The 12024-nt window shown below is 39.9% G+C and overlaps 1 protein-coding gene across 13 annotated transcripts in view; it reads left to right on the top strand.

Moving 5' to 3' along the window:
• The window catches only part of LOC311043274 (protein NLRC3-like), a 43613-nt gene extending 33121 nt beyond the window's left edge, over positions 1–10492 (top strand). For 10 of the 13 annotated variants that reach the window (XM_084054454.1, XM_084054452.1, XM_084054458.1 and 7 more), the window contains 5 exons: positions 1240–1407; positions 2662–2826; positions 3124–3273; positions 6042–6091; positions 9809–10492. In XM_084054454.1, coding sequence (XP_083910580.1) covers positions 1240–1407; positions 2662–2826; positions 3124–3273; positions 6042–6091; positions 9809–10347 — 1072 coding nt within the window. In that variant the 3' untranslated portion in view covers positions 10348–10492. Of the gene's footprint in view, positions 1–1239; positions 1408–2661; positions 2827–3123; positions 3291–6041; positions 6092–9808 lie in introns of all 13 variants that reach the window. The other 3 variants (XM_084054453.1, XM_084054460.1, XM_084054459.1) reach the window with 3 other exon arrangements.
• The last annotated feature ends 1532 nt before the right edge of the window (positions 10493–12024 follow it).

Raw genomic sequence — 12024 nt, 5'->3', positions numbered from 1 at the left:
ACACACACACACACACACACACACACACACACACACACACACACACACACACACACACACACACACACACACACACACACACACACACACACACACACACACACACACACACACACACACACAAACAGATTATAGAATACACTGATTGGTCACACTTGTGGTTCATTCTGCAGTGTTTGCTATAAACCAGTGGTTCTCAAACTCTAAGGACCAGATTTATATTATATACAGTAATATATATTGTATAAATGAATATGTATTATATAGTAATATGTATCATATAAATGTATTCATATTATATATATTAATATATGTTATATACAGTGATATGTATGATATAAAGTAATATTATATAAATGAACAGTGGTGGAAAAAGTACTACATTTCACTCAAGTAACAGTATCAATACCATCATGTAGAAATATTCTACTGTTACAAGTAAAAGTCCGGAATTAAAAATGTACTTGAGTAAAAGTACAAAAGTAAAAGTACAACATATACTTAAAGTACAAAAGTAAAAGTACTCATTATGCAGACTGTCCCTTTTTCAAATGGATACAATCTTTAAAAAATAGCCGACCTACAAGCTCACGATGTTTGTAGATCAGCTAATTTCAAATGGCCGAAATGTATATAGGGCTAAAGTGGTTAATGTATGTTTTGTAATAATAATCAACATCTACAAAGTAACTATTAATTAAAGTTTTCAAATAATTGTAGTGGAGTAAAAAGTACAATAATTGCCTTAGATATGTAGTGGAGTAGAGGTAAAAAATACTGCAAACTGGAAATACTCCAGTAAAGTAAAGATACCTCAAAATTGTACTTAAGTACAGTACTTGAGTACATGTACTTAGTTACACAACTGCAACTGTGCACACGCCCTCCGTTTACCTCACTCTGTTCCTGCGAGCACAGGTGTGTGTGTGTGTGTGTGTGTGTGTGTGTGTGTGTGTGTGTGTGTGTGTGTGTGTGTGTGTGTGTGTGTGTGTGTGTGTGTGTGTGTGTGTGTGTGTGTGTGTGTGTGTGTGTGTGTGTGTGTGTGTTTAAAAAAAAACAAGATTTTTCTAAAATGGCAGATCTACAATCTCATAGCGCAGCACTATTTTTGGCCAATGTATAAAATAATGGTTTAAGTGGTTACACAGATGTGTTCCCGGTCTTAATGGGTTAACTTCCTTGACAGTGAACTTGATCTGTTTTGATAATTTCTGATTTTACATTAATCTGTCATTACAGACTTGTTGGCTGTGACCTCCAGAAGGAACACATTGAAGTTGTGGCTTCAGCTCTCATTTCTAATCCATCCCATCTAAGACACCTGGACTTAAGTTATAACTACAAGCTGGACCTGGATCTGCTGTGTGATGCACTGAAGAATCCTCATTGTAGACTGGAAACTCTACGGTCAGATTAATTTACAAAACTTATTTTCATCATTTATTTATTATGTGATTATACTATGAATATTGTGGTGATGCTTTATTTGTAGAGTGTGAATAAGGTTGATATCATAGTGACACACTTTGACTAGAATAATGATAAGGTACTGTGACTACAGTATGTGTTACAATTACAATTGAGATACATTCACCCTTTCTTTCTTTCTTTCTTTCTTTCTTTCCTTCATTCGGTGTTGTTACACTGAATAGTCAAGTTGAACCCAAGTACAGACTCAAACACAGAGGCAGGAATAAGTAAAAGAAATCTAATCTTTAATGTCAGCCAAACACAAAAAAAGATAAAAGTAAGCAAAAGTCAAACAAAGCAACAGGCCCAAACTAAGGCTGAAGTTTATCTGGCTGGGCAGGTGAGGCAAGGCTAGCAGTAAAAGTACAAAAGTATTGACATCAAAATGTACTTAAAGTACCAAAAGTAGAAAGTACTCATTATGCAGAATGTCCCATTTCAAGTTTTCAAATGCATATTAAAAAAAAGAAAAAATGGAGATCTACAAGCTCACAATGAGTCGCATTGTGACGCATTGTGAGCTTGTAGATCTGCTATTTTCAAATGGCCAAAATGTATAAAGGGCTGAAGTGGTTAATCAATGTTTTGTAATAATAATTAAATTCTACAAAGTAACAAGTTTAGTTTTCTAATAATTGTAGTGGAGTAAAAAGTACAATATTTGCCCTTTGAGATGTAGTGGAGTAGAAGTAAAGGTAATGCAAACTGGAAATACTCCAGTAAAGTAAAAAAATACCTCCAAATTGTACTTAAGTATAGTACTTGAGTACTTGTACTTAGTTACTTTACACCACTGCAACTGTGCACACGCCCTCCGTTTTTACTTCACTCTGTTCCTGCAAGCACAGGAGTGTGTGTGTGTGTGTGTGTGTGTGTGTGTGTGTGTGTGTGTGTGTGTGTGTGTGTGTGTGTGTGTGTGTGTGTGTGTGTGTGTGTGTGTGCGTGCGTGCGTGCGTGCGTGCGTGCGTGCGTGCGTGCGTGCGTGCGTGCGTGCGTGCGTGCGTGCGTGCGCGCAAAAAAAAACAAGATCTACAATCTCATAGCGCAGCACTATTTTTGGCCAATGTATAAAATAATGGTTTAAGTGGTTACACAGATGTGTTCCCGGTCTTAATGGGTTAACTTCCTTGACAGTGAACTTGGCTGATCTGTTTTGATCATTTCTGATTTTACATTAATGTGTCATTACAGACTTGTTGGCTGTAACCTCCAGAAGGAAGACATTGAAGTTGTGGCTTCAGCTCTTAGTTCTAATCCATCCCATCTAAGACACCTGGACTTAAGTGGTAACGAGCTGGACCTGGATCTGCTGTGTGATGCACTGAAGAATCCTCATTGTAGACTGGAAACTCTACGGTCAGATTCATTTATATTAATTATTTTCATCATTTATTTATTATGTGATTATACTATGAATGTTGTGGTGATGTTTTATTTGTAGAGTGTGAATAAGGTCTATATCATAGTGACACACTTTGACTAGAATAATGATAAGGTACAGTGACTACAGTACGTGTTACAATTACAATTGAGATACATTCACTCTTTCTTTCTTTCTTTCTTTCTTTCTTTCTTTCTTTCTTTCTTTCTTTCTTTCTTTCTTTCTTTCTTTCTTTCGACATTCAAACTTCTGGTGTTTTATGTGTCATTTAGACTGATGAACTGCTGGTTGTCAGAGAGAAGCTGTGAAGCTCTGGCCTCAGCTATCAGCTCTAATCCTTCTCATTTGAGAGAATTAGACTTGACCTTCAACGTTCTGCCGGAATCTGTTCTGATGAACTTCTCTGGATTGGAAACTCTCAAGTGAGTAGACTTGGACTGTGTTCATGTTGGTTAGAGCAGCCATTCCCTTTTTTCATGTTCCAATGACTGGTTGGCCAGCAGGGGGGGGCATTCTGAATCCATAACGTCCAACGTCCAAGTCTGCCACAACAATCCCCTCCTCCCACCCCATATTATACAGTCATGCACCTGCTGAAAATTAATAATTATGTATATAACTAGAAGTTCTACGCGGCCCGAACGTCTAGCTACGCGGCCCGAACGTCTAGCGTGACGCGTCGTTCACTTTGCAGTGCCACCTTACAGGCACCTCACAGTGTGAGAGAGAGTTTTGTGCTCTCCTAAATCCATGGCAGGCTTTGAAAGTACCCACTTCAGAAAGAGGTGACGTGCATCACCTCTCCAAAGACCAAAACCCACTATGGAAGCCGTCGAACTGGTGCGATCTGACGGCATCCTAGAATTTATAGGTAGGATGTGATGTCATGCGTGATGTCATGCTGTCGTGAGATTACGTCACACTGGCGTGATGTCAGATTACGTCACACTGGCTACATACATACAGACAACCGACATGGCGCAGGATTCAAATTGTATATATATAGATAGATAGATAGATAATCGGTTGCATTAATTATAACCAGGCTGATGCTGTTGGTAATGATGCCCCTCCAGTTATGCAATACCCATCATACCTGTCTGTCTGTCTCTGTGTCCCTTTTATGCCCGTATATGGAGTTCCGTGTGAGGCATACCCAAATATAATTATGACACTCCATATATGGGCATTTGTGGATTTGTCTGTATTGTTTTACAACCTGACCTCCTTCTGACCAACACACACACACACAAGTTGACCGGTCAGACGGTTTTGGAGTTATGCAGGACACACACGCACGCACGCACGCACGCACGCACGCACGCACGCACGCACGCACGCACGCACGCACACACACACACACACACACACACACACACACACACACACACACACACACCACACCACACCCACACACACACACACACACACACACACACACACACACACACACACACACACACACACACACACACACACACTCATTCCTCTCGTTTATAGATAGATTTAAATGTTAATCCAACCTACAACAACACATCTCTTGTGCTGAATGAAGTAATACGTCAGATAGTGATGACACTAAAGTCACAGAACTCTCACCTCCTGTCAATAATGATGGAAGCAGACAGACATTTCAATGACAGAGAGACATATCATATAAGTTACTGTATATTCAACACTGGCAACAAATGTTTTGGAAATCAACCAATTATATGTGTGTAGATCAAATAAAACTAGATGTTAACTGTTTATTGTTTTGTTTCAAATGAAATTAGAGAAGCAAAGCTAAACATGAGATATCATTTGCATATTATTGACCCAACAGTTTTAGAAGTACATCTTATATGTGAATGTGAAAACTGTAATAGAATAGAATAGTCTTACTGTCGCAGAAACCTTGTATCTCCATATTTAATATATTTCACTTTCCTTTCACAAATGAATGCTATTGCTCATTCGTCACTTAAGCCCTAATACAGTGGTTATCAAACTTTTTCGTGCCAAGGACCCCCAAATGTATATGTATTTGGCCAGGGACCCCCACCTGAAAATATGTGGTGCAGGGACCCCCAGAAGTAAAGATTTGTGTAAAAAAAAAGATTTAAAGATGTGCACACATTTTCAAGATGTTTCAAAGATAGCAGATCTACAAACTCATAACGCGGCACTCGGTGCCGCACTATGAGCTTGTAGATCTGCTATTTTTTAATAGTATAATATATTTATAAAGGGGTTAAAATGATTGGCTTTCTTAACTCATTTTGCTGGTATCCCCCCAAGGACCCCTGGGGGTCCCCGGACCCCACTTTGAGAACCAATGCCCTGATATATTCTTCACTTTATGTCCTGTAAAAGCAGTGAAAATGCCTGATATACAACACGTTCCATCACCTATTTACAAACTTATAATAATAACTACATTAGATCCATTGGAACTCAGGTTATTCTTTCCATTTCCTGAAAAGTCACCGTTTTGTGTTAAATCCATCACATTTACTCATACATATTTACTATAATCATGTTAAGAGTTCATTAATGTTCACTGTCTGTGCCAAATAAGCTCATAAAGTTTAAACTTAATCATTCTCAGCTCAAAAATATTGTTAGGAAAGTAATTAATGATTTCAATTGCTATGTAGTTTATATTTACACTACCAAATTGATCCTTTGAAAAATTGTATTTAAGGTATATTCTAGCATAATAAATGTAAGCTGTAGTTTGGCATCAATTTAAACTATTTAGAGGAGTCAGTACCCTAGTATCCCTCTTCTAGGCATGTCATGATATGTGAACATTCTGAGAAAATTGACAACCATTCAGTGAGAATAGCAGATCTACAAGCTCTAATAGCAGATCTAACTGAAGAGGACATAGCAAATCCCCTCTCACTCATTTCATGACAGTTGCTCTTCCAGCACATACTGCTGCAGTTCCATTTGAATGTCCTCAATTTAACATTGTATGACCACAGCCTGCTGGCCAGTACCATGTGAAGAAATAACATTACTCTATATAAATCTAAAAACAAGAAGTGTTTGTAACTCCTCTCCTCCAAGCCAGGTGGCAGTGAGTTTGTCCAGACGGGCTGCCTGGTGAAGATAATGGTAGCAGAAACACTGTAGTGTCAGGTAGTGGAGACGTTGTGTTAGACAGTCAGACATTGATGCATTGTTGTTCTACTTCCTACAGTGTGAAACATGGAGGAGAACTCTGGACCAATCCTCAACTCCTTAAAAGATGTGAGTATCTGTCTGTCTGTCTGTCTGTCTGTCTGTCTGTCTGTCTGTCTGTCTGTCTGTCTGTCTGTCTGTCTGTCTGTCTGTCTGTCTGTCTGTCTGTCTGTCTGTCTGTCTGTCAGAATCCCATATTGAAATGTTCTACACTGTTTTATACTCTGTTGGCCCCTCCCTCCCTGGATGCTGTCCTGAAAACTCTTCAGTAGAGCTTCCAGTGAATTCAGGTGGTTTCTCTGCTCTTGGTCTGGTCCTTAACACCAGCTGATGCTTGTTTAGAAAACACTCCTAGGTCTCCCTACCTGCCACACATTCTGCATGTTTGGGCCTTTTTATGCCTTTATTGATAGTACAGTAGGTAGACACGGAAACGGGGAGAGAGAGAAGGGAAGTGACACGCAGCAAAGGCCGTCGGGATCGGCACTCAAACCAGCGACGTGCTGTCAGACTGCCCGGACCGCTAGGCCAACGGTCCGGTCCAATATGTATTTTTTTACATTATACACTTGAACCTTAGTCTCTCTATTCTGTGGAGAACCTTAGCCAAAAATAGCCGATCTACAAGCTAACAGTGTTGTGAGCTTGTAGATCGACTATTTTCGGTAAAGAGGTTTGGTGTCTATAGGGGAAAAAAGCAGATCAAGTACAGAGCCAAAGGTGTAGTTTACTAAGTGTTGACGGTTTAAGTGGTTAAATGACTGAAAACACACATGAACATGAATCCAACATTGATGGATAAAGCAAGTCTATGAAGATATCTATGAAATCTATGAACAAGTTTAATCTGCAACACAATGTTATACAATATGTAGTGAAGGGGGGGTCCCTGCTTCATCTCTCTCTCAGCTAAGGGGTCCTTGGCCTGAAAAGTGTTGAAGACCCCTGGCATAGGTCAGGTGTGATGGCATAGGTCAGGTGTGCAGAGATGCTGCACATCATGACACATGTCAGATATCAAAATAATCTCTATATCAATATATGTCACATACGCCAAAGTTCACTCAAATATGTATATGCTCTATATTAGTTATGTATTTATTTAAAGCAGTGGTTCTCAAAAGTGGGATTCAGGGACCCTCAGGGTTCTTGAGGGGGTTCCAAATGCACCCTTTACAGGTATGTAACTCTAGATTGTACAAATGAAACCAATTAAACCCTTATGGGTCCATTTGGTTTCATTTGTACACTCTCATTCAGAGTCCTTGAAATTAAAACGTTTGAGAACCACTGATTTAAAGTCTCTTGACTTCTGTATGAATATTCATTTTGAATATTGTACATTTGAAGGAATTTAAACCCCCCCGGACAGGCCAGACAGGTCCCCAAAAGAGGACATGTCTGGGTAAAAGAGGACGTATGGTCACCCTAACAATGCAACCAGAGTTTGTGGTTAGCAGTTAACGTTTGCAGTCACATAAGATTCATTAATGCCTTGAAAACAATTGAAAGACAGCGAGTGACATGAGGTTTGTTTTTCTACTTGAAAAAGGCAGACAGTTATTTTGTCATTGTGTCTGGATGGGAAAACCTTTCTTTAAATAAAAAACATATATATTTTGGTAAAACTTAATGTTAGAGAGCCCACCTGGGAAACCGGAAGTCCCGGTTTAAGACCAGCGGTTCCGATAGGAGACACAACAGAGACTTGTTGTGTCTCCTACCGGAACCGCTGCCGGTCATCAAATTATTGTCTTAGGAATGAGACAAAAAACTAAAACAATATCCATGAATTCAAGTCTCCATGGGGTGACTAATCCATTGAAACAAAGTTTTTTTTGGGTGAAGTGTCCCTTTAATGCCTAACTGCTCCCCCAGAATAGGGATGCTGGGGTTTAAGTATTCAATATTAAATTGTCAAATATTACATAAGAAAGAGGCAAACATTGTGAAGATAGCCGACCTACAAGCTCACAACGCCTCACAACAACTCGCAGTGTGAGAAGTTGTGAGCTTGTAGATCAGTTGTTTGTGGAACCGAGTCAAACTAAATATAATGCCTACAATCCAAGTGCTTGTCAGGGTGCGGGTCCCCTGTTCAAATATGATTATTTTGGGGGGTCCCTTAGCTGTTCAAATATGATTATTTTGGGGGGTCCCTTAGCTGTTCAAATATGATTATTTTGGGGGGTCCACTAAGCTGTTCAAATATGATTATTTTGGGGAGTCCCCTAGCTGTTCAAATATGATTATTTTGGGGGGTCCCGCTGTTCAAATATGATTATTTTGGGGGGTCCACTAAGCTGTTCAAATATGATTATTTTGGGGGGTCCCCTAGCTGTTCAAATATGATTATTTTGGGGGGTCCCGCTGTTCAAATATGATTATTTTGGGGGGGTCTCCTAGCTGTTCAAATATGATTATTTTGGGGGGGTCTCCTAGCTGTTCAAATATGATTATTTTGGGGGGTCCCCTAGCTGTTCAAATATGATTATTTTGGGGGGTCCCCTAGCTGTTCTAATAGGATTATTTTGGGGGGGTCCCCTAGCTGTTCAAATATGATTATTTTAGGGGGTCCCTAGCTGTTCAAATATGATTATTTTGGGGGGTCCCCTAGCTGTTCAAATAGGATTATTTTAGGGGGTCCCCTAGCTGTTCAAATATGATTATTTTGGGGGGTCCCCTAAATGTTCAAATATGATTATTGTGGGGGGTCGTGGCCTGAAAACTTTGGGAACCCATGGTGTTTAAGACCAGGAACACATCTGTGTCATTTTAAAATGTCTTTGGCTATTCAAAAATAGCAGATCTACAAGCTCATAGCGCGGCACCGAGTGCCGCGCTATGAGCTTGTAGATCTGCTATTTTTGCTAATCTTTGCTTCTGGGGGTCCCTGGAACAACATATTTTGAGATGGGGGTCCGCGGCCAAATACATATCATTTTGGGGGTCCTTGACATGAAAAGGTTTTGTTCCAGGGACCCCCAGGAGCAAAGATTTGAGTTAAAAATGTAGTTTATAAAGATATATATATATTCAAAGATTTGCACACATTTTCACGTAAAAAAGAAATGCAGATCTACAAGCTCATAGCGTGGCACCTAGTGCCGCGCTATGAGCTTGTAGATCTGCTATGTTTTGAATAGCCAAAGTATAAATAATGGTTAAAGCTAAAAATCTAAAATGACACAGATGTGTTCCTGGTCTTAAAGGGTTAAAGGGATAGTTCACCCAAAACATAAGTTATTTTCTATGGTTTAGTCACCACATGGAGACTTGAATTCATGGATCCGTTTTAGTTTTTGTCTCATTCCTAAGACAATAATATGATGACGAGCAGTGGGTTCCGGTAGGAGACACAAAGAGTCTCCTTTGTGTCTCCTACCGGGTGACTAATCCATAGAAATAAAGTCATTTTGGGGGTGAACTATCCCTTTAATGGAGGCATGTATTGTTTATGTTGGTTTGTTGTCTCATATTGTCAGGAAGAAACCTCCTATCTCCTTATTTATACTTTATAGTTTTAAATTAGTATTAATACTTACTTCATCATACTACAATTTCACACAAAAGTAGCAAAAGTAGCAGATCTACAAGCTCACAAGGTGCTGCGTTTGCAGAGCGTTGTGAGCTTGTAGATCTGCTATTTTTGTTATTTGTTGTGTGTGGGTTTTATGAATATTAAACCAATGACATGTCTGTGTGTCTCTCTCTCTCTCTCTCTCTCTCTCTCTCTCTCTCTCTCTCTCTCTCTCTCTCTCTCTCTCTCTCTGTCTCTCATATCAGATCTCCATCCTCTCACACTGGACCCAAACACAGCAAACAGAAAACTCTGTCTGTCTGAGGACAACAGGAAGGTGACAAAGGGGGAGGAGCTTCAGTCGTACCCTGATCATCCTGACAGATTTGATGATAAGTTACAGGTTCTGTGTACAGAGGGTCTGACTGGACGCTCTTACTGGGAGGTAGAGTGGAGTGGAGGGGTTGGGATAGGAGTGACTTACAGAGGGATCAGCAGGAGAGGAGATGGTAGTCTGCTTGGATACAATGACAAGTCCTGGTGTCTGTGGTGTTATGGAGGCCCTTACATTGTCTATCACAATAGTAGGCAGACTTTCCTCCCTGTCAGTCCTTCTGGCTCCAACAGAGTAGCAGTGTATCTAGACTGGCCAGCAGGGACTGTGTCTTTCTATAAACGGTCCTCTGACTCACTGACACACCTTTACTCCTTCCAGTCCTCCTTCACTGAACCTCTCTACCCTGGGTTTAGGCTTAATGACTCCTCCTCCTCCTCCTCCTCAGTGTGTCTTTGTGAGGACAGATAATGTCTCTGATGAGTTGACTCAACCAATAGGGTTAAGATGTGTGTGTGTGTGTGTGTGTGTGTGTGTGTGTGTGTGTGTGTGTGTGTGTGTGTGTGTGTGTGTGTGTGTGTGTGTGTGTGTGTGTGTGTGTGTGTGTGTGTGTGTGTGTGTGTGTGTGTGTGTGTGTGTGTGCGTGCGTGCATGTTTGTGTCTGTTTGTGCCCCGCGCTGGTGGAAAGTAACTGAGTACATTTACTCAAGTACTGTACTTAATTATAATATTAATATACTTTTACTTTACTTAAGTATTTACCTTTTTCAATACTTTAAACATTATCATTACACAACACACAACCTGTTTAATGAAAACAGTTTGTATTTATTTATTGTTTACAAATTATTATTCTTTAGTGTTTTTTCCTAAATTAACCCCTTCTTGATCATACTACAACGTCACACAAAAGCATCAAAAGCAGCAGATCTACAAGCTATAAACACGGCGTGAAGCGACACGTTTCTATCTTGTAGATCTGCTGCTTTTGATGCTTTTGAATGTGAATGGTGAAAAGTAAGAGTTTTGGAACATATGAGGTTTCCACCCGACAGAGACGATATACATTACTTTCTCTGTTTTGTCAATTCAGATTCAAGCAATTCAAGCAGAATCATTTTAGTGACTATTTAGAAAATACTCAAGTATAAGTGTTTGTATTTTTATAATAACTCTACTGTACAACATACCGTCAGTGGTGTAAAGTAACTAAGTACATTTACTCAAGTACTGTACTTAAGTACAACGTTGAGGTATTTTCTTTACGTTAATGGAGTACTTCCAGTTTGCAGTACTTTTACTTCTACTCCACTACATCTCAGAGGCAAATACTATACTTTTTACTCCACTACAATTATTTGAAAACATTAGTTACTAGTTACTTTGTAGATTTTGATTATCATTACAAAACATACATTAACCACTTCAGCCCTATATAGTTTTGGGCCATTTGAAAATAGCAGATCTACAAGCTCACAATGTGATGTGACACATTGTGAGCTTTTAGATCTGCTATTTTCAAAATATTTTTATACTTTTTGAAATCTTGAAATGGGACATTCTGCATAATGAGTACTTTCTACTTTTGGTACTTTAAGTACATGTTTATACCAATACGTTTGTACTTGTATTCAATTCATTTTTGAACTACGGACTTTTACTTAACATAGTATTTATACATTGCAGTATTGATACTTTTACTTAAGTAAAACATTTGAGTACTTTATCCACCACTGTGTGTGTGTGTGTGTGTGTGTGTGTGTGTGTGTGTGTGTGTGTGTGTGTGTGTGTGTGTGTGTGTGTGTGTGTGTGTGCGTGCGTGCGTGCGTGCGTGCGTGCGTGCGTGCGTGCGTGCGTGCGTGCGTGCGTGCGTGCGTGCGTGCGTGCGTGTGTGCGTGTGTGTGTGTGTAAGAACAACCATCCAGAGTCAGAGACAGTGTAATGTGAGTGTACAGTATCACAGTGATACTACTATCCAACATGAGGCTAGTCAGTCTAATGAGACCAGAGGACATATTCACGGGGTTCAGGAGGAGAGCGCACAGCACTACCCCCTACTGGGGGTACTGGGGTAATGCACAGTGCTACCCCCTACTGGGGGTACTGGGGTAATGCACAGTGCTACCCCAGTAGAGAAAGGAAAGCTCC

Source organism: Gymnoscopelus microlampas (assembly GCF_963454915.1).
Source record: "Gymnoscopelus microlampas genome assembly, chromosome: 4".
NCBI classification, from domain to species: Eukaryota; Metazoa; Chordata; class Actinopteri; order Myctophiformes; family Myctophidae; genus Gymnoscopelus; species Gymnoscopelus microlampas.
Note: the sequence above shows the minus strand (reverse complement) of the source record. Positions and strands in the feature narration are given on the sequence as shown.